At 52.7% G+C, this 22482-nt stretch overlaps 1 protein-coding gene across 1 annotated transcript; it reads left to right on the forward strand.

The window, feature by feature from the left end:
- Nucleotides 1–279: 279 nt before the first annotated feature.
- PNPLA1 (patatin like phospholipase domain containing 1) lies at nucleotides 280–22256 on the forward strand. The gene is made up of 7 exons (XM_066335579.1): nucleotides 280–481; nucleotides 3370–3602; nucleotides 5586–5651; nucleotides 7035–7247; nucleotides 7670–7719; nucleotides 20031–20082; nucleotides 22164–22256. Exons 1-7 carry the CDS (start codon nucleotides 280–282, stop codon nucleotides 22254–22256), a joined length of 909 nt encoding a protein of 302 aa, XP_066191676.1.
- Nucleotides 22257–22482: the final 226 nt, after the last annotated feature.

Consider the following 22482-nt stretch of genomic DNA (forward strand, 5'->3'; position numbering starts at 1 on the left):
ATTCAGCCCTGAGCATCCAAGCTGGCTGTGGTTGAGGATTATAAGAGCTGTTTTGATCAGGGGAAAATTTCTGTTTTTAGCACAGGCAGCAATTAAAATAGCTCGCGAATCTCAACGCCTCGGGGAGCTGTCATAAAAGGAGGCAGAAAATCCGTCTTCTGGACTCCTCTGCAGCCAGACATGAGCCTGGAAGCAGCAGAGGAGAAGAGAGCCTGAGGTTCACCTGGTGGAGAAGGACAACCTGAGCCCTCGAGCCAGATCCGCTGCCGGGATCCCGAGATGGCTGTGGAGGATCTCCGGGCTTCCAGCACCCCGTTCTCACTCTCCTTTTCGGGCAGTGGCTTCCTGGCCCTGTACCAGGTCGGGGTGGTGCAGTCCCTGCTGGAGTTGGCTCCCGAGCTCCTCAAGTCTGCCTGCAAGGTCTACGGCTCCTCGGCCGGGTCGCTGATCGCCGCTGCCGTCGTGTGTGGGGTTGGCCTGGGTAAGAGACCCCCGGCCCCGAGTCCTCCCGGGAGCTCCTTGCTTCCACAACCCCTGGGGTGATGCCCCGGGGTGCCGGAGGGGTGGTGGGGCTGCTGGAACTCTCCTCGCCCTGTCAGGAGGCATTACAGAAACCCAAGGTGGTGCCACCCTTGGCAGCCGGCGCGGTGCAGTTTTGGGAGGTGTGAGCTGAAAAAGCCGGTTCTTACAGCCTTGAGTGTTCCCTGCCTCAGCTGGTGGGCAGAAATTACAGGGGGGAAGCTGGATGTACCTGTATTCCATTGGCTCCTTTTCCTGCTCCTGCTGGAGGAGCAGATCTCCTGCTCTGAGGTCTGAGGGGTGCTGAGATGGGGCCCAAAGCCAGTCTGTGCGGCCGCAGGGGCTGGATTTGCTCATGCAAAGCCCCTTTTTTCCCTATGGATCAGGTTTCTTGGGATGTGTAGCTATGAAGGGACACAAGTGGCTGTCCCACAGGTATCTATAGACTGACAGCCTTGTCTGCATGTCACTTTGGTTTATCCCACTCAACCTTTCCAGAAGAAGGGGAGATGTTGTGTGATTCCCAGCTCCGGGTGCACCTTTCCCTGTGGCTAAAGCCCAAGGCCTTGTCAGCAGGACATTCCTGGAGGAGCAGCAGTCTGCTCCAGCCCAGGGCTGGGATTCCTCCTATTGCTGCTAAAGGGGTTTTCCTCTGACCCTCTTACAACAGTGTGGAAACAGGCCTCTCTAGCAACAAGATCCTCCATGTGTAGAATTAATTCAGAGTAGTTAATCCACTTTTAATAATCACATCCTCCCATATTTCCAATTAGTGTCCATGTGTAAACAAGTGTACACAAGACTTAAGGCTCTAAAGCCTGATCCAAGTTCTGCTTTAAGCAATAGGGACATTTAGGAGGAGCAGAAGATTTTTGGGACCAAAAAATGATGGAGGAAGCTGGTAGGGAACGTACGGTTCCTGAAACCTCTGGTGGATGCTGGAACTGTTCTTCTGCAGCTAAAAATAATTCAAAACATTGGCAAATATGTTTAGACAAGGCAGAAAGGAACATTTCTGCCCACATGGGGATGAACTCCTCCACAAACAAGCAAGGGCCCTAAAATTTCTGATTCCTCCTGCTGTTGTAATGGATGGAGCTGGGGCTGTCCAGCAGTAAAAATACATCTGGCAACTGCTCTTCCTGGAGGCCCAGTCCTGAACTGGGCATCTGCTTCCCTGGAGGAGGAAGGCACCATCCACTTAGAGGTGCTGAGGTGACCTTGTGCCCAAAATATCTTCCCTAGAGGAATAAAAGGGACTTTGGATAGTGATGCCTCTGGTCAGGTTTCTAACAAGGAAAATGGATGTAAGACATTCTGTCATTTTCCTATGGGGACCGCAGGGGCAAAGGGAAGGTGAGAAGTGTTTGGGTGTGTTTGCTGTCCCTGGGGAGGCTGCAGCCAGGTGCCCGTGCCCTGCCGCGGGCTGGCTGAGGAGCTCTGAGCTCCCAGAGCCAGGCTGTCTGTCCTCCGTGACCAGTCACCTCGTGGGGACACGCTTGTCACCAAGCTGGTTCAGACAGGGACAGTCACATTGTTGCCAGGCTCATCCTTCACTCCTCCGAGTCCAAACCCCGTCCAGAGCCAACCCCACAAAGCTGGGCTGGGCTCTCACCTCTCACCCGGCACTTTCCCCACGCTTCCCCCGTTCCCAGGACACAGAGCAGCCAGACAGTGACCTGGCCGTGCCCCACCTCCCTGCAGGGCCGGCTCTCTCAGCATCCCCTCTCTGCAAACCCGCCCAGCGCTAATCGTTTGCCCGCCGTGGCCTCAGCATCCCTCTCATAACCCCTCTTAATGCCCGGGCTGCTCCAGGTGCCTTCAGGACACTCCACCTAATCCGTCTGTCCGTCCACACAATCCCAGGAGACGGCACGGAACCCTCTGCCCCTGCAGAGCCTTGGTGCTGAGCCAGGCCCGTGGCCCCTGCTGGTCCCAGGGCGCCCAGCCAGGTCCAAGGACAGCTCTTTGGTGCTGGATAAGCTTTCACTGCAAGAGTTTAAACCCCCAAGTGGGATATTCGCCCAGGGTGGGATATTCCCTCATGTCAGCAAAGGCACCAAATTCCCTCTGTGGGATCAGGCTGCCTGCAGAGAGTTTGCTGCACTCCTCTTCCTCCCCATCATTGTGAAATCTTTAAAACCTGGAGTCTCCTGAGCTCTCGGCCGGGGCTCCAGGGCTCTGCTGCTTTAACCCAGCTCCTGGGATGTGCAGACACATATCATGGCTACTAACACCTCCCCGGAGGTCTCCAGGGGACCCAGGAATCCAGGAATCCCAGCAATGTGGAGCCAGGACACCCAGCTTGCAGCAAAGCCCCGAGCAGAAGAGGTGCCCCTCATCCTCACCACGGAGTCAGCCCAGTTCCCTGTAAAGCCTGGGGCTGCCCACTTGGAAAATCAGAGGTGGAAGGCAGGAAATTGCTGTGCAAGTCGTGTTTCATATTAAATATTTCTCCCTGTGATGGACTTCTGAGTCGACCACTGGGATCAGAGAGGTGTGTCCTCTCATCTCCCAATCCTTCATTGTCATGGATAACTCAGTGTCCCCCTTCCTGTGGCTCTCTGGAGCCTTTCCCTAATCCCAACCAAGAGCATCTTGAGGCCCCTTCTCTGGTGCAGGTGGGGATTTCACCAGTGGGGTCACACAAAGATATGATGTTTGGAGACATTTTGGGGGTCACGGCCCCCTTCCTGCCCTGCACTGTAGCAGCAGTATCATCCTGGGGTAACACAGAGGGGCTGCAAGAAACTTTATTGGTGAGGAGTGTTAAAAATAGGATTTAAAATACACTCTTAGTGCAGCAGGGATATTGACTTTGTCTCCATCTTTCCCTCGCCTCTGTTTCAGATGACCTAAAGGAATTTTTCTTTGCACTGGCAACGGAGGTCAGGAAAACCATCCTGGGCCCCCTCTCTCCCAAGTGCAGCCTGCTGGCCAATCTCAAGACTGTCCTGCAGAGGATGCTGCCAGAGGATTCCTACCTGCTGGCCTCGGGGAGGCTGCACATCTCCCTGACACGGGTGGTGGACGGCCAGAACGTCATGGCCTCGGAGTTCAGCTCCAAGGAGGAGCTCATTCAGGTAGGGAGACCTTCCTCTGGTGCCGTGGGAAGGTCTCTGCTGACGGCCTGGGATGGACATGGGAGCTGGGCTTGTTTAGCCCGGAGAAGAGAAGACTCAGAGGTGATCCTTTCACTCTGTACAACTCCCTGAAGGGTGGCTGTGCTCAGGTGGGGCTGGCCTCTTTCTCCAGGCAGCACTGACAGAACATCAGGACAGTGTTAAGCTGCGCCAAGGGAAATACAGGCTGGATATTAGGAAAAGGTTTTTTATAGAGAGGGCAATAAAGTATTGGCATGGTCTGCCTGGGGAGGTGGTGGATTCACCGTCCCTGTGTGCGTTTAAGGAAAGACTGGATGTGGCAGTTGAGGTTAGGGTTGGGTTGGACTCGATGATCCTGGAGGTCTCTTCCAACCTAATGATTCTGTGATTCTGTGTGACATATCCCAGGTGTTGGTGGCTTTAATAGCACTGTTCTCTACCCGAGATGGGAAGGGAGCCAGGAGGCTCTGCCAGAGCTGTGGTCCCACCACAGTGGGCTCCATGGGTTTAGGGGCAAGGAGGAGGGTTGGAGTTCCAGGATCAGATGGAATAAATCATGCTAAAAAAGCAGCAGGTTTGTTTCCAGCCTTATAGAGCTGATGTCGGGGCTTTAATAATGACTTTGCAAAGAGTTCTGTCAGTGCTGATGTGACCTCTCAGCTCTCCCACAGGTCTCTCCTCAGCCATCTGGCAATGGTTTTCCTTGTTGCCTCAGCACTTTCCTGGGAGGAAAGAGCTGGACAAAGCTGCTGCTGAACAACAAGCAGCTCATTAACCAGTAAATTATCTGCTGGGGAGAGAATCCTGGGGTAAAGTCCTAACAGAGCTGACCATGAGGTCCTGGGTCCCTTGTCCCAGGGAGACAGTAGAGGATGGAAACTCCATGGAGATGATGGAACTCACCCCATGGTGCCTCCTCTAGGTAGCCCAAGAGCCCAGGGTGCTCATTCCCAGCTGATAAGACTGGTGGGAAATGGCTGCAAACGCCCCAGCAGTGGCATTTCCACTGACAAATCCCAGCAGGGTGAGGATGCCTTGTGAGGGTATGTTGCAAGAGGACACGGAAAGAACCACACTCACCCGTCAGCTTGAGAGTGAGAAAAAGGACTTTATTATGGGAATGTCAGTTTACATAGTTTTTGGGATTTGGTCAAGGATTGGGGGACGAGAGGAACACCCCTTTGACCCCAGTGGTGAACTCAGAAGTCTATCAATTTGTCCTTCCCCCTAGAAAGAGCATTTTGTTTACAAAATATCAGTGTTTTTGTCACAAGTGTGAGAAACTACAGTAGAAATGAAAAACAATCAGAAGGCTGAAAAATCAGGACAACAAGGGTGTCTTGGTTTTGTCCAAAAACCTGTAAAGATGGAAAATTGGCCCCAAAGCTTCAGCTTGCCACCACCAAAGGGCAGTGTTGGACATATGCCACCTTGATTTTCATTCTTGAACTGGAGTTTCTCACACATGTAACATAAACAAAGTAGATTGTTTTCATATTTCTCCCTGTGATGGACTTCTGAGTTGACCACTGGGGTCAGAGAGGTGTTCCTCTCATCTCCCAATCCTTCATCAAATTCCAAATCCTATTTAAACCCCAAATCATAATAAACTTCCTCTTTCCCTGCTCACTTCACAACCTGACTGCTGAGTGTCGTTTCTTTCCTGTCGTAAACTGTAACAGACATAGACATGTCTATTTACAACTATTAATTCTGGCAGGTATAAAATTAAAAAAAGGCAGCGTTGTGCCCTGCTCCAAAGAAGTGTTTCCACATCAATGAAATCAGATGTTTTCCCTTTCTTGAAGCCTTTCTTGCCACAGTCCCCAGCAAAGTCCAGGTGGCACCAACAGCCTGGTTCCAGATTTTGTCAAGGCTGAATTTTCAGGCACCAAATCAACAGCTTTTGTCCAGAAGAACTTTGACAGGAACATTGACTTCTGCCATCCCTCTTCTCCCCAGGCTCTCCTCTGCAGCTGCTTTCTTCCAATTTACTGTGGATTCATCCCTCCATCCTACCGAGGAGTGGTGAGTGATGTTTCCACTACAACACATGGTCCCAGAGGGGTGTTCTTGGATTTGAACTTTACATTCCTCTGACCAGGCATGGATAGGTGCATCCAGGCTTTTCCTTTAGTTGATGGAAGATGATAATGCCTTCAGCTTATTCTTCACCTCATCCTAAGACGACAGCTGGGTGGAATTGCCATCTGGAGAGCCCTCTCCTGCTTTGCCCATGGACAGAGTGTGGATCTTGTTGTTGTTGATGTCTGAGTGAGATAAGAGGACACCCACAGTGGGGCCTTGAGACACAACCCAGTTGTCCCGGGCAGGGCCCGTCTGCAGTGCAGGTTCACCCCTTGGCTCAGGTGCTGACTTGCACTGCTGAGACATTCGGAGCTCGTGGGAGGATCCTCCCCCAGCCCTGAGCATTTCCATGCTCTGCTTGTCTGAGGGAAGGGAAGGAGGAGCTCAGTGTTTTCCAGTGCATCCACCTCCAAGGGTTGAGGCAGCCACAGCTTTTCTGGGCAACCTGTGCCAGGGCCTCACAGCCCTCACAGGGAAGGATTTCTTCCTAATATCCCATCTAACCCTAATGGCAGTGGGAAGCCATTGCTCCTTGTTACATCACTCCATCTCTTCTTGTATCACTCCATCCCTTGTCCACAGCCCCTCTTCAACTCTGCTGGAGCCCCTTCAGGCACTGGAAGGGTCTCTAAGGTCCCTGGAAGTGTCCAAGGCCAGGTTGGACATGGCTTGGAGTAACCTGGGACAGTGGGAGGTGTCCCTCCCCATGGCAGGGTGTGGCACTGGATGAGCTTTGGGGCCTCTTCCCACCCAACCCATCCCCATGTCTGTGATTGCTCTGTGATGCCCCTCTGCAATGTTATTTCATCAACATTTAATTCCATCAGCTGCAACTTCCAATCCCACTAAGGTGGGTTGTAAATCCAGATTCCTTTCGGAATAGAGCAATTGACATTTTCCTTGCCTTGTGAGTAATCCCCCATGAGTCTGTAGGCAATTATTAAATGTGAGGGCCCTACTGCTCAAGCTCAGGACTTGGAAGTTATACAACACTGTGCATTTGGTGATGTCTGAATTGGCTCCTGACTGCCAAAAATTGTTGTACAAAGCTTTATGAATGAAAATAATTACATTTCCATTTTAATGACTGCTGTGGATTACAGTGCCTGGTCAAGGAGCTGGCTGGGTGCCACAGGCAGGGCAGGGGAAGGAGCTGGCAAAGGGATAAAGAGCACAGGTGGGACAAGATGCTGTTGGAAGTGGGAAGGGAGGACAAGCTGGGATGGGCTCATGACAGGAGTGTCACCAGTGCAGCTGCTGGCTCCCAACTCAGTGACACTGCAAAGGTCCCCAAAGCCAACCCTCGCTGTGCTGCTCCCCCAGCGCTACGTGGACGGAGGTTTCACAGGCCTGCAGCCCGTGTCCAGCCTGGAGGAGCCCGTGATCACCGTGTCCCCGTTCACCGGAGAGCTGGACATCTGCCCCCGCGACTGCCCCGCCATCTTCTTCTGCTTCCAGATCTTCAATGGCAGCATCCAGATCTCCATAGAGAACCTGTGCAGGATCAGCTATGCTCTCTTTCCACCCAGCACCATGGTGAGCCCGCCACGACTTCTCCCAGCTTAGTTTTGGTGAAAAGATTAATGCTGCTCCTGCCTTCTCAAGATTTAAGGTTCAGCTCAATCTCCATTGTTAATTAATGGGATTTCAAAGGGAGGGGGCAGCATCCGCTGTTTTTGCAGTACATTTTGGAGAAAGGACACTGTTGATGGGTGGCCAGCTGGGGATGAGGTCCACAACCTCCAAAGGACCAGACAAAACCAGGTGATCTCTAAGGCCCCTTCCAACCCCAAATATTCTGTGCTTCTCTAACTGGTGCTGTAGTGGTTGGAAACCAACCAGTGTTTGCTCCCTTCCCAAATGGGCCATCCCAACCCTCCACAGCCAAACAGTTCTGAATAGATCCTGTAGTATTGGGGTCAGGGCTCTTTAGTGACCTCAAGTGTTTCTCCTTGCAGGTCCTGAACGACATTTTCTCCCAGGGGTACCAGGACACTGCCCTTTTCCTGTACAGGAACAGTAAGTGGCACCCCAGGACCTGAGGGGCACCTCGGTGTGACACAGACAAACATCATCCCTTTCTCTCTGTGTCTCCCAGATGCCTTTGGCTTTAACTACTTCGATGGCAATTTCCGCTTCGGCAGCACCTGCGGGAAGAATGACTCTGGAAAACCCAATGGGACACACCCTGGCCTGTACAAAAGGGTCCCTCAGTGCCTGACCCCCTACTTCCTGCCAGGTAGAGGATTTGAGGTGTTCAGCTTGGGTTTAGGGCTGGTGCAGCCTTCAAGAGCAGCAGTGTTATATTTAGGACATTACTGAGTTATTTATTAGAGTAAATATTTCTGTTGCAAAAAGACTTTGTAAGAATGGCTCCAGCTGGACTCTGGCCTGGGCTTCAGTACCTGGACAAGAGGAGTTATTGCATTTATTTCATTGTTTGTAATTACTGCTTTTTATTTCCTTCTGTGCTGTCATTCCTGGTGCAGGTTTGTGGAAGAAGGAGCAGGTGAACGGACTGCAGGACCCACTGGCCAAGGTCCTGCTGCAGCCTTACAGGCTCCCAGCCTTATTCAGGAAGGGGTAAGGACTTCCCAACAGAGGCCTTAGGGAATGACACACAAACCAGGGGCTGTGCCTTTAGCAGTGGCAGGGCAGCTGAAGGGACACATGGAGGGATTTGGTGTTCCCTTGGATCCGAGGGAGAGTCGGTAAGGCTGGTGGGAAAGCCACAGGATCTCTTGGTTATGGAAAAGACTATTACAGTGTGCATTTACCATCAACACCCTCCCCCCTTGCTGCCTATAGCCATCATTAAACTCAGCCCATGTACTTTGCTTTTGCAGGGTGAAGAAGGTGTGGGGGCTGCTGGAAGGTGTCAGCTCCCTGGTACAACGATTCCACAAGCTCCTCCAAACCTTGGTGCCTGGTTTGCTTAAGACAGCCATGGACAGGAGGAGGTGAGGGGCTAGGGGGGCTGCAGACCCTCAGCATAAAGAGAGCAGGGGACAGAGCAGGGAAACCTTTGGGAACTTCACCCACCAGGTCACTGATGCTGAGTGTGACTAAAAACTCCAAATGTGGAGTAGCTCACATTAAAAGTAGCTGGTTTTTTATCCCCGTGATATTATTTTGATATCTCAAAGAAGTTACAAACCAGCTTAGTGCCACCTCCCTACTGCAACACGTTTGTGTTCCAGATATTTATCTGCTGAGCTCTGTCCTGGCAGGACACCAGGCACACTCACCAAGATCCCGAGAGATGTTCTGGCACTAAGCTCTCAGGGATTTAAGGCATAACCCGTCAAAATCTGCTTGTGAGTTCCCTCCTGTGCAGCTGCCCAAGAGACTCGAAATGATTCCGCCGTGAGGCAGCTGCAAACTCCTCAGCTGTGAGAAAACCCTTTGGAGTCAAACATTCCTGGGGCTGCTCATCCCTGTCAGTACCTCAGCCCTGTCTCAGCTCTCACCTTGTTCCCACAGGTAACAAGGATTGTCCCGGTGGGGCCCTGGTGGTGGGCAACACCAGCACACACCAGCATGGCTGCTGGTTCTCAAGGGAATTTTTGGGGAGTGTTTTTTCCTTCAGAACTTGTCTGGTTCTGCCTGCAGTGCTGCCACTGCAGTGCCCCTACTCAGGCCTCACCTGCTTTTCCACAATGGCTGAGGCAAAGCTCCAGTGCTGCTCCTGGGACCCACCCTAGACAGCAGGGGCCACGGGCAGCTTCACCTGCAGACCTCACAGCCCAGCCCTTTCCCTGCCCACTCCATCTCCTCCCCACCAGCAGCATCTTTCCCTGCTTTAATGCAGATTACAGGGTGGGCAGTTGCCAGGAAATGCCATGTTTTAAGTGTTTTCCTCCCACTCAAAAACTTCCAGAGAGAGTCCTCAGAGAGAGAGAGAAGCCTTAGGGAGCATCACACTGGGCAGGAACTAATTTTTCTATAGTTCCCTTAAGGTTTTTTAACAATTATCAATTGTTGAGCTTCACACCTCTCCATAGCCCTGCTTCTCCTGCCTGTGGAGGTGGGAGTGCTTTTGGATCCCCCTAGAACTCGCAGCTGTGAAGAAGGATGGAGAAAACTAAAGATCAACTTCCCCCTATTCCCAAGTCCTGCAGGCTGAATCTGCTGACATTTCACAAATACACGAGTTCTCCTGCAATTGTCTGTAACTCACAGCCACACACATAGCATGGCCCAGGCAAAGACACGCTGTGTCACTGGTCTGCACACAGAATGGATTTGCAGCACTCTTAATTATCCCAAATCCATGCTGCATATCAGAGGCTGTGGGTTGGCTTTGCCCCAGCTGTGTCTGCCCTGTTTGGTGGTTCCTTACAGCCAACAAATGGATCTCAACAGCAGCAGCTGTTTATTAGAGTAAATAACCTGATAAATTACACAAAGGAAAATGGAACAGAGGGAAGTTTCATGCAAAAGGCCATGGAGACTGCAGGAATGAGTGTGGGGAGTAGGGGGACGGAGCTTTTATGCAAGCAGACTCAAAGTTAACCACGAGTGCTGTGTGAAACAACAGTATCCTGTGTTCTGCCATCTTTGGTTGAAATCAGTGACCTGGGAATAGTGTCTCTGGAATAACTTTCCTAAAAAAACCATGGAGGCTTATTCCATAAAATCATGAAATTGTTTGGGCTAAAAGGGACCTTAAAGACCATTCTGTTCCACCCCCTGCCTTGGGCAGGGGGACCATCCACTCCAAGCCCTGTACAAACTGTCCTTGGACACTTCCAGGGGTCCAGGGGCAGCCACAGCTGCTCTGGGCACCTTGTGCCAGGGCCTCCTCACCCTTACAGAGAAGGATTCCTTCCCAATATCCCATCTAGCCCTGCCCTCTGGCAGTGGGAAGCCCTTGAGCCTTGTCATGTCCCTCTCCAGCTTCCCTGGAGCCCCTTCAGATCCTTGCAGGCGCTGGGAGGTCTCCACACAACCTTCTCTTCTCTTGGCTGAGCAGCCCCAGCTTCCTCAGCCTGTCTCCACAGGGAAGGTGCTCCAGTCCGGTTAAAACTTTCTGGCCCATTTTGATGGATCCCCTCTGCACTGGGTCCTGTCTCCTCCTGACTTCCATCCATCTGGATGGATTTATGCCTCTCAAGCCCTGCAGCCAAAGCCAGGCGGCTCCAATCCAGCTGTTCTGCCACAGGGCAAAGTGGAAGGCTGGCAGACAGCCAGCCCTCCCCAGGCAGGGACAATGAGCCCAGCATTTGCCTTTGCACCTCTGCTCCCTGCCACTTATCCAACAGCTGCTCCTCCAGACTGCTGCAAGCACCATCCCCACCTCCAGGCACCAGATTACCATTTCAGTCAGCCTGAGGCAGGTACCCTGTTCAAATCGGCATTGAAATCCCCCAGGAAATTTCTCAGCCAGCAATTGGACTTCCAAATCCCCTAAATGCACCTGCAAACCTCAGCCACAAAGAGGAGCACAGTTTGAAGGGCCCAGTGTATCCCACCTGCCCCGTGTGGTGCTTGATCATAAACAAGGAGTAAAACTTTGAGAACTTTAACAAACATCACTCTGCAAGGAGCCTCCAAACTAAAACAGTTTCAGCACAGCACCTGCCTGCTCTGAACCTGCTGGAAGGAGCAAGAAATAAGTATTTAAGAATTCAATACTCAAAGCAGCTGGGTTTGGCTTTATTCATCCCCCATCTTTTCAAGCAAGCAGAGCAGGAGCTGTCTCCTCTTGGAGACAAGAGCTTGGAGCCAATGGCAACGGAGGCTTTGGCAGAGGCAATGGATAGAGGCAGAGGTTGGCATTGCTTGGAATCCTCTTGTGCAGGAGCTTGTTTGAGCCCCAGGAAGCCAAGTGGGAAGGCCAGCTGCAGCCAGTCGGGAGAGAAGCGGCCTGGAAAGTCTCCTCCAGGGGTGGTTCATGGGCATCACGTGGGGGCTGTGGCCCTGCCTGTGCTGTGACATTGCTGCCACAGTCCATGTGCTCCTCGGGGCAGGTCAGGCTCAGCCTTCAGGCTGGCTTCCAAGCTGCTCATTGCCTCTTTAAAGCATGAACCGGGGCCAAAGGCAGCAGCGGGGTCAGGAATGCTCCTCTGTGGCCGAGCTGGCCCTAAAGGGAATAAAAGCACCTTGGTCAGTGGCATAGACACCTCTGGCAGTTCCTGTGGGACAAACTGGACTCGAGTGCCTGGTCAGAGCTGCTTCCCTTCCTCCCGTTGTCTAAAGGGCAGTGGGGTTTGGAATCCTCAAAATGTTACCCTTGTAGCCCTGTCCTGTTGCTTGTCTCATTCTGCTTCGAACTCAGCAGAAATGTGCAGCCTGAGGTGGATGGGATGAGAGTCTGGAGACAAGCCAAGAGAGCAGAGCTCCCTCTGGAGCTGGATGCCACTGCGGGTGGAGAGGGAAGAGTCTGATCCATGGAAGTGAGCCCAGCAAAGCCAAGCACGTGCCCAGTCCTGCCTGTGCCTCTGGCTGGTGGCTGCAGGTGCTTTATGCCAGCCTCTCTTTGCAGTCTGGCTGCTGAGGAAGGTGCAATTCCTCGTGCAATTGTGTCCTGCTGGGCACATGGATAAGAGGCAAGGCCTTGTGGAAAACCTGCTAATGCAGCCTGAGCCTTGTGGGATTGCAGGCTCCAGACACTTGTCCTCAGGACATGTCGCTTGTTCAAGAAACCAGGAACAAGTTGTTCACAAGTTGATCCCCCTGCTGCTTTAGAAGCATCAGTGACATTCCAGCATTGCACAGACAAACTGGGAAAGAGCCTTTTCCTGGCCTTCACCAGCAGGGCTTCTCCTTCCCAGAACCAGAAAATCTGATGTGCTTCTGCTCTGGAGGCTGAGAGCCTGGACTCGCCCCTTGCTTGCTCTCTGCCCTTACAAATGAGGCTTGATTCCTCCCACAGGAGGAATTTTGCACCTGAGGGTGGTCAAAAACGTTGCAGCCCAGAGACAAAAACAAAGACAGAGACTCCTGAGAGCCCAGAGCTGCCCAACATCCAAAGAAAGCTCCTTCCCACCTTGTTGCTTCCAAAAGCTCCACAGAGCTCAGACTGATGGAGCCTTTAAAACCAGCAACCAGGGCAGCAACTTCTACAGCCTAACACTGTACTGCATTTCTTAGTGGGTCTAGAGTGGGTTTGTTTTCCAAAGAAGCATCTTTCCTGCTTCCACTTGATGTTTTCCAAGCTTTTCTTTTCAGATCTGGAATGGTAATGGTCCTATTCTTTCCCCTTTCCACTCCTCATCTCTTGTGGGCTTCCTACATATAGCAGATTGTGTCATTTTTCACTTTTCATTTAATTTATGTGGCTGCATTTTAAATAATTGTCATGTTGAGAAAGCTTCATAATCTTTCTTAAGCTGATGAACTCTGAAATGTTGAAAGGGTCAGAAGGAAAGAGAAAATAAAGATTAAAATGAAATATTGCAATTCATCAGAAGCTTCTTTGTATTTTCTACTAACAATAAACTGCAAAGTGAAATGCTGAGGACTCACTGGTTTTCCATGCAAAACTAAAATGAGAGCAGGCACAACTTTGCACAGGATTGCAGAAAACGATAGGTTTTGGATTTACACCTGCCTTGTGTTGCTTGAAAATGATACAGCAAGAGGTTTACCCTCAGCTACAATCTGCTTTCCATGCACTAAGAACTTCTGTGGCTGCAGCCAGAGTTGCTAAGGAGAAGTTTGGACTTGGCTGGCACAGCAAAGGCAGCTTGAACCCTTGAGACACCCTTCATGAAGGGATGTGTGGGCAGAACCTGTTGTTACCTCACAAGGTGAGTGAGTGCATGGCCTTCTCCATGGAAAGAGCTCCTTCTCCACAGAGCCCTTCTGACCCAGCCACAAGTGAAGTCCTCAGTGCTCACCCAAATCCAGGGTGAGGGCCCAGTGTGAGGCCTCACTCGTGACCCCTGACCTGAGAGGGAACTTTCTCCCATTCCTGATGTTCCCACCTGCCCCAGAGGCTCTCTGGGCACTGACAGCCCTGACAGGGCAAGTGTCACTTGAAAAGGGATGGGGTAAAGGAAGTGCTGGTTCTTCACCTTCCTGGGGGTGGAGAAGGTGGCGTGGGGCTTCCTATTCTTCTTCATGCCCTGCCTGGCTGATCCCTGGATTCCCTTGGGTGTCATCCTCATGATCCGTGGCTCTGGAGTGCAGAACCCTCCGCTGTGGCTTCAGGTGCAGGGTCTCCTCCTCCTCCTGATTTGATTCATTGGCCAAGCAAAGGGTGAAGCCCTCGAAGTAATTCACCTGGAAATCCCCTGGTGGGAAGAGATCCCAGCTCTCACTGCTTGTTGCTCAACTGCCAGGTCTGCAGCAGTGTGAGGCATGATCTGGGCTGGCTGTAGGTCAGGGATACTGGTGACCCCGGGGCTCAGGGATCACCAGACATTGCTGCTCTGTGCATCAGGGGCTTATCAAACCCCACCCAGGGCACCTGAGCCCGTGCCTCTGTCTAGAGATCCTGGGAGCCGAGTTCCCTGGGAAAAAGCTCTGTCATGCCCAGTGTGGCAGAGAAAAGGGGAGTGTGGCTCCAGAGGGAGCTTCAGGAGAGGCCAGGAGTCAAGTCATCCTCGAATACAGACATTTCTCTGCCCCAGTCACTCTGGGGCAGCATCTCTTACCTTGTGTCAGCAAACCAGTGACGACATAAGGGAAGCCCCGACCTCCCTGTCCCCACTCCCAGCCACTTACTCAGCCTTTTGAGGAAGGAGACCGTGTCCTGGTAGCCCTGGATATAAAAGCGTTCCAAGACCTGTGGGGGAGGTGGCACTGAGGGCAGCCGGGCTGCTGCGGGGGGCTCGTGGCTCTGCCCACCTGGAGGAGCAGCTCACCTGACGTGAGGGAGGCTGAAAAATGTACAGTAAGCGGCAGATGTTCAATTTTGAGATCTGCAAGATACAGTCAGAGAGCTGGAAGGTCAAGAAGGCAGCTGGGCCATCCTTGGGGCAGATGTCGTATTCTCCGGCGAAGGCCGAGATGGTGATGGTGCTGCGGGACACGAAGTCGGCTCTCCACATGGCCAGCTCCCCGTCCACGTAGCGCTGGGACACAACAGGGAGCCCTGAGCCTGCCCCTCTGCAGAGAGAGCAGTGCTGCTCACACGGGCAAATGTGGGCCCTGTGCCCCACCAGGCCCACCCCAGGCTGAGCTTCTGGGGCTCCAGAGATCCCCTTCCAGGGAACAGCCCCACCGCTGCTCCCCTGCTCCAGGCGCACAGCCGGCCTCCTCCCTTCCAGCCACAACACTGCAAGGAATCTGGGAGGAAAGTGCAGCAGAAGGGAGCTGAGGCAACCCCAGGGACAGGAGAAGATGGACAGCTCTGTGAGAAGCTCAGTCCTGTCTGCAGCGAGGTCAGATTTTGGGGCCCTCTGCAGACACTGGGGGAAGCCAGCCTCGAGCTGCATTGGTGGCAAACACAGCTGGAAACATCCTTAATCCCACCACTGGAGAAAGGACAGAGGCCGGAGGGGCCCTGGGCCTGAGCTGGGACACGGTCTCCAGACCACAAAGCTACTCACCACCCCACGGAACGCTGGAGGGGAAAAGCCAAAATACACCGGGATGAAGCAGCTGCACAGCACAGCCTGTGGGTGAGATGGGGAGGACAGAGGTGACAGAAGAGCCAGGGAAACTGCTGCTTTTGGGAGTGGTGGCTCAGCTGGGAATGCCAAAACAGGGCCTCCCAGCTGGGTTATTGGGCACCACTGGGTAATGATCCCTGGAAGTGTCCAAGGTCAGGTGGGATGGGGCTTGAGACCAACCTGGGACAGTGGAATATGTCCCTGCCCATGACAGGGCTGGAACTGGATGAGCTTCAAAGTCCAGTCCAACCCAACCCATTCTGTGATTTAGTGCTGTGGGACGTGGCCAGGCAGAAAATGTCCCCCAGCTCCTCCCTCATTAGAGGTGCTATGGCTGCTCCCACCTGAATCAGCTCCTCCTTGGAGGCAAACTCCGACACTGTCACACTTCTCCAGTCGTGCAGGCGGGTGAGGACAATGTGCAGCTTTCCAGACACCAGCTCGTGGGCATTTGGAGGCAGGAATTTCTCTAAGGTGTCCCTTATGAGTCTTTGTATCCTTCCACCAGGGGCCAGTCCAAAAAGAGTGAGTTTCAGATGACTGAAGAAATATTCCGTCATCTCCTCTGAAGTAAATCAAAGCAAAGCAAAACCATCATTCTACATCTCTTATATTGTAATTTCAGTACTTTCTGAGCTACACTTCCATCTGGGAAAGGGGTACTTTATCCTGCTGCTCAATGCTCCCTCAGAGCCATTGTTGTCATTAGGGCTCCAACGTGTTGACCCAACTTTCCCAAGGACTTTCAATATTGCAGGAGGCAGAAGTATTTTGTTTTCTTTCCCCATTTCTCCCCATTTTCTGCACAAGGCATCTTAAAAGTTGTTGGACATACTGGAGAAAATTGACAGGAATCCTTTGTAAAACATTTCCTCTTGCTAGCTCTGTGTCTATGCCCAGCTAATGTGATTTCTTTCCCCTCACTGTTTTGGGAATCTACCAACAATCCCAAATGCTTTATCAGAGAGAGGACTTCTCTTTTGCCTATTAGACATGCTTGCCATTAATTCCAGTTAATAAGATGCAATGACTATATCTACTCTGTTTTCTCTGTGCTGCTTAATGTACCCATGTTTTCCACCCTTCAAGAAGCCAATAAAGTAAAAACTCTGAGGAATTAACCTCTGATAATGAATCAGAAATATCTGTAATTCCAAAATTCCCAGACAGTCCATGTCTTTAGACACAAAATAAACAGAAATCTGTAGCCCTTACCCATATCACATCCACACAACCCAGTTGTAGCCACAACTGATCCTGAAGATGATCCATAGATCCTGTATGCACATTTCATTATGTCTGGAGACAAGTCCCGTAAAGCAGAAAGCACGCCAAATTCGTATGCAATCAAGAAACTACAGCCTCTAAACAGTATAGAGTAAGGTCTTCCCTCTTTTCCACTTATTTTCAGCATCTCTGCTAACTCCAAGCACTGCAACAAGAAGAAAAGAGCTGCCCAACAGCTTCAGTGGGTTTTCCAGAGGCAGCCAACCCTCGGCTGTGGTTCTCTTTCCAACCACACGCTCAGTGTCTTATATGCCTCTGTTTGACATAAATCTCTCATCTAAAAACCCAAATAACAGGAGCAGTGGCAGAAGTGGATGATGTGATGTCCTAATGCTCATTAAAACAACATTACTGCATTGCAGGGTGCCTGAGGTGAGCGGTGGCAGCCCCAGGCAATGGGGACAGCCACATGTCACACGGATGTTTTGGGGGAGCAGCCCAGGGATCCTGTGAGCCCCCGGACTGAGTCCTTGGTGGGGAAATCTGCTTCCCAAAGTGCTGAACTGCTGCAGTGACACCCTGGAGTTCCAGCACAAAATTCCAGCCTCTTGGCCACTAGGACTCTGCAAATATTCCCTCGTACACAAGAGCCTTGCAAGCTGCTGCTCAAAACTCTCTTGCCCCATTTGCGGCAGGTTGCCAAAGGTCATCACAGGGAGTGGAGAAGGTGGCTGGATTACTGAAGAAATCACAACAGAATTTGGAGATGGTGATTGGGTTACTAAAGAAATCACCACCCAAGTTGTTTTCCTTCTTTCACAATTTTGGGGCCTGAGTTTGCTTACAAAAGGATAAAAATACAGAGTCCAAGCAACAACTCTTGGTATCAGCTGCCTGCTACATGGCTGAGGTTTCAGTAGAGCAACAGGTGGATGAAGCAGGAAAGAAGGAGGCAAAAACTCTGACAAACACGGGGATGTTCTGGGCATCCACGCAGAAATGCAAAGCCTTCCTTGCTTTGCAGCTGGGTGAGACATCGGGAAGCTGCTCGTGGGAAAAGCAGTGCTGAGAGCTGGGCAAGACAGAGGCGAGTGACCAGCACAAACAACAACATCTTGGACACCCCTCTCCTGATAAACGCGGAAATCTACCCAACATCTTCAGGCAAAATGCTTCCAAAGGCACCAGGAGATGCCTCTCTCCCTCTTGCTGTGTGCTGGGGCAGTGCTGGAGGGATTGGACACAGCCCTGATCTCTGGGAGGGGGCTGCAGAACAGCCCTGAGGATGACGGAGCCGCTGTGCGGGACACGCTGGGGCTGGCAGGGCTGTGGGCTCCACGAACCCCAAAGCGCCAGCCCAGGGATAATCCAGCCCCAATTCCACCCGGGAGCAGTGTCTGCCACCAGCCAGGAGCCAAGGCACCGAGCTCCTTGCACACACCTTGCACATCCTGCTGCTGAGCAGCAAAATAAAACTGAAGACTCGAGACAAGAGGAAGAAAGATTTTCCATGCCTAATCAAGAGGACAAATGCACTGCAAATAATTTTCCATCTACTCTTTAGTGCAAGGATCCCCTAAGAAGTAACTGCAATGACAAGAGTCAACTTCAGAAGCAGCTTCAGGTGCAGGAGGGAAGTGGCATTTGGAACCCATGGGTGAGGCACACAAAACTCCTGAGCGGAAGGAAAACCTTTTTGCCCACTTCCATGGCTTGGGGAAAACACCAGAGCTGGTCCTGCAGAAGCAGCTGCATTCCCAGTGCTTCAAGGCTTGGGTTCAAGGCCTCCTGCCCTCAGGCAGCAGCACAGGAGGGAACTAGTAATGTGACACATTACTGCACTGCTTTCCAAATACAGCTGGAGACCTGCGGCACTCCAATCCCAAAGCAAATGCAGGGATCACGCCACACAGGCCATGTTTTACTCTTAATTGCACCTCTGTAATACTCAGCTAGTTTGTAGATCCCTTTGTTTTACCTTCTTACCCAATCTTGCAGCACCAAGAAGGAAACAGTGTTTATGATGGAAAAGCAGAGGGAAGCCAAGGCTGCACCTGCTTATTCCCTCCTAGCAGGTAGTGCCACGTCTCCCTGGCATTCAAAGCCTTGGACTGTCCCTGGTGTCTTCCAAAAGGAGCAAGGAGTTAGAAAAAATCGCAGTTGGGTGCAGTTTGTGTCAGAGTGAGGTACCTGGGCTGCAAAAAGGTGGGGCTTGGAAAGAAGCAGCCCAGGTGATCTGAGTAGGAGTGACCCAGGTGGCATAAACTGTGATTGGGAAATGCTGCTGTGGAAATGCAGAAGCTCTTTCTTGGCCCCTCTCTGCCCTGGCCCAGGCTGGGACACAGGCTGTGTGTGTCCCTGAGTGATGCCCTGTGTTTGCAGACTCTTGTTTCACCAGGCCAAGCACCCTCCTGGCATTTGGCACTTCCCCTTCACCGGGTCAGAAACCACTGCGAGCACAGGGACCCTGCTCATCTGTCCCTCGTTTCTTCATCCCACCTTTGGGGACAAGGCCGAGCTTGGCCGTGGGCAAAGAGACCACCTCGTGTGGGCCACTGTGAAGCTCCATGAGGCAAATGAAACAAAGCAATCTGTGTGCCTGACAATGCAGGGCAATAGCCCAACGAGGGTCTTCCTGCTGCGGGATTCCAGTGACCCAGGAGCCACCTCACTGCTCAGCCAGGACACAGCAGGGACAGGCTGGCACCTGCCAGGAGCTTCTCTCACCTCCCCGAGGAGGAGTAGTTAACAGTGACCTGACACCAAAGCATTTCCCTCAGGGATCTGCTGCAATGACCAAGCTGTGACCTCGGGGCAGCTCCGTTCTGGGAATGCAGTGTGTTGCTAACCCCCTTACACCTCTGATGTGCAAATCCTCCCAAGAGAAAGACTTTGAGGGATTTGTCTCTGTGGGACAGTGAATCAGCCCAGAACCCAACGTGCAGCTGTCAGACGTCAAGCACTGGCACAGACCTCGACCAACAGCTCCGTGGGCAGGGAGGAGCTGGTGCTGTGCAGGCAGGATCACAGCCGGGAGCTGTGGATGTGCTGCTGCCCTCACAGAGCCCCTGCACCAGAAATAGCATCTCCTGCAGCTGAGGAAAGCAGGAGAAGCCATGTCCTGGATGGTTTTACACACAGCCACAGCTTTGGTCCCCTTAGGCAGTGTCTGGCTGCTCAAAATGCACCTCCCTGGCTGAGGCAGCTTTAGCTGGCCAGGGTTCAGGGCAAAAGGCAGCAGTCAGGAGGGGCTGAGCTCCTTCAGGCCACACACAGAGCCCTCTCCAGAATTCCTGCTCCAGCCATACTTGTAGCAGTGCCCAACAGCGATCTCAAAGCCCCAGGACAACTGAGAAGGTCCCCACAGACCAGGAAGTATTTGGTCCCCTGACACGCCTGATGCAAAAGGCACTTGGAGAAAAGGCTGCTGACTGCAAGCTGGTCAAGTGGGGAAGGCTTGTGGATGCCAGGAAAGCAAAGCTCCTGGGAGATTTCCAGCACAGGGGCAGAATATCCCTCTCCCAGTCAGCAGGGATTGCCTTAGGCTGCATCCTCTGTATCATAACTCCTGGAACAAAAGGGTGCTTTGCCTTCACATTTCCATCAGCACGACTGTGCCAACACCAAAGGATTCACCAGTCCTGCTTCCACACACAGCAAACTGCCCTCAGTGCCTCCTGCTCCCAGGAAAACTGGAAACACCCTGAGGTGCTGCAGGATCCAAAACAGGGAATCTGACCATTCCCTACAGCAGCAGCACGGGGAGAAAATGGACTGAGGGGCAGAAAGGCACCAATGCAGAAAGCCAAAAGAGCAGTTCTATTTTGGGTTGAAATCTTCTCACGTAAGAGTCTAATCTTAGCAAACCCCAGTTTGTTTCCCTCCTTCATGAAAGCTGAGTTTTATTATTTGTGTCTGAAGAGCTCGTGATCAATCAAGGGATTTCCATGGCACCTCCCCAGTTCAGTGCACTGGAAGAGGAGCAGAATGAAGGAGTGGCCCTGGCAGGGGTCTGAACCTGCCCACACTGGGGCCGTGCTCACCTGGGTGTGCTCACCTGGGCCCTCAGGTGTGTCCTGGCTGCTCAGTGTTTCACCACATCCCAGTCGCTGTCTCCTCAGCAGGAAGGGCTGACACTGGCCCAGGGAGCACATTGCCAGCCCTGCCCTCCTACCAGGACACAGGGTTTAGCAGAGGTGACAACAGGAGCGACATTTCTGCCCCTGCTATCACTGACAGCCTTTATTTTAAGTAGGAAAGAAAAGTGTGGGAGTCATGCACCCTGGACCTTGCCTCACTAATTGGTATTTCTGTGGCTTTGATCTAAGAACTTCCCAGAGCACGTCCCAACGCACTTTTCTTTCATTCGACCAGGAATCAGGAGTGTGGCACACAAACTTCATCCTATCCTGCATTCCGCACTGAGGAGAGAAGCCTTTTCCCTCTTCCCATGACAAACACCTCCTCCAGGGACATGAGGCGATGTCACTGCCTCGGGAATCAACGCGAGCATGGAATGGTTTGGGCTGGCAGGGGCCTTAAAGCTCATCTCATTCCATCGCCAGCCCATGGCAGGGACACCTTCCACTGCCTCACGTTCCCCTGAAGCCCTGTGCAGCCTGGGCTCGCTCCAGGTGCTACTCGGTGAGCCTCAATTTCCCTCAATTAACCGCGATTCCCTGGTTTCACGGCTGCTCCCATGGCTCTGAGGCGCGGCCGTTCCCGTTCCCGTTCCCGGCTCTGAGGCTCAGCCATTCCCGTTCCCGTTCCCGTTCCCGGCTCTGAGGCTCAGCCATTCCCATTCCCGTTCCCGTTCCCGTTCCCGTTCCCGTTCCCGGCTCTGAGGCTCGGCCGTTCCCATTCCCGTTCCCATTCCCGTTCCCGGCTCTGAGGCTCAGCCATTCCCATTCCCATTCCCATTCCCGTTCCCGTTCCCGTTCCCGGCTCTGAGGCTCAGCCATTCCCATTCCCATTCCCATTCCCGTTCCCGTTCCCGTTCCCGTTCCCGGCTCTGAGGCTCAGCCATTCCCATTCCCACTCCCGTTCCCGTTCCCGGCTCTGAGGCTCAGCCATTCCCATTCCCATTCCCATTCCCGTTGCCGTTCCCGTTCCCGGCTCTGAGGCTCAGCCATTCCCATTCCCATTCCCGTTCCCGTTCCCATTCCCGTTCCCGTTCCCGTTCCCGGCTCTGAGGCTCAGCCATTCCCATTCCCGTTCCCGTTCCCGTTCCCGTTCCCGGCTCTGAGGCTCAGCCATTCCCATTCCCGTTGCCGTTCCCGTTCCCGGCTCTGAGGCGCGGCCGTTCCCGCCCCCAGCCCCGCGCGAGGGGCGGGGCCTCCTGCCCTCACTCCTGCCCTTGGCCAAGATGGCGGCTGCGGCCACCCGCGGCCCTGCGCATCGGCCCCGGGGCCTTGGGATGTGCGGGTGGCGCTCCGTAATTTGTCTCGGTTGCGATCAAGAACTTTTTGAGTTTTTTCCCCTCTTTTGTTACATTCTCTATGCACAGCCCAGACCGTGTCTGACACAGATGATGAAGCCAGGCCTGTTGTCACTAACATCCCCATGTGCTGGTGGCCCCACGTCCTGGAGGATTTAGAGAATCCCTGACTGGTTTGGGTGGGAAGAGGCCTCAGTGCTCATCTCCTTCTGCTTCTTGCTATAGGGTGATGACAAGGAGATATTAGAGCAGATCACCTTCAGCTGGAAGGTGTTTGGGCAGGCACGACTTCATTTCATCCTAGAAGAGATTCCTTAGCCTATGTGGGCCCTTAGGATCACCCTGTTCTGCCAGAGAGACCCTTGAAAAGCAGATCACAGAACTCCAGAATGGTTTGGGTGGGAAGGGACCTTAAAGATCACCCTGTTCCATTCCTTGCCATGGGCAGGGACACCTTCCACTGTCCCAGGTTGCTCCAAGCCCTGTCCAAACTGGCCTTGGACACTTCCAGGGATCCAGGGGCAGCCACAGCTGCTCTGGGCAC

This window comes from Sylvia atricapilla, chromosome 25, assembly GCF_009819655.1.
Source record: "Sylvia atricapilla isolate bSylAtr1 chromosome 25, bSylAtr1.pri, whole genome shotgun sequence".
Taxonomy (NCBI): domain Eukaryota; kingdom Metazoa; phylum Chordata; class Aves; order Passeriformes; family Sylviidae; genus Sylvia; species Sylvia atricapilla.

Coding starts and splice junctions, on each gene's coding strand:
- PNPLA1 (XM_066335579.1), top strand. CDS start 280: ATGGCTGTGGAGGATCTCCGGGCTTCCAGCACCCCGTTCTCACTCTCC. Junction 5,652..7,034: donor CTCCATCCTACCGAGGAGTG/GTGAGTGATGTT, acceptor CTGCTCCCCCAG/CGCTACGTGGACGGAGGTTT. Junction 7,720..20,030: donor CAGGACACTGCCCTTTTCCT/GTACAGGAACAG, acceptor TCTCCCAGTCAG/CAGGGATTGCCTTAGGCTGC.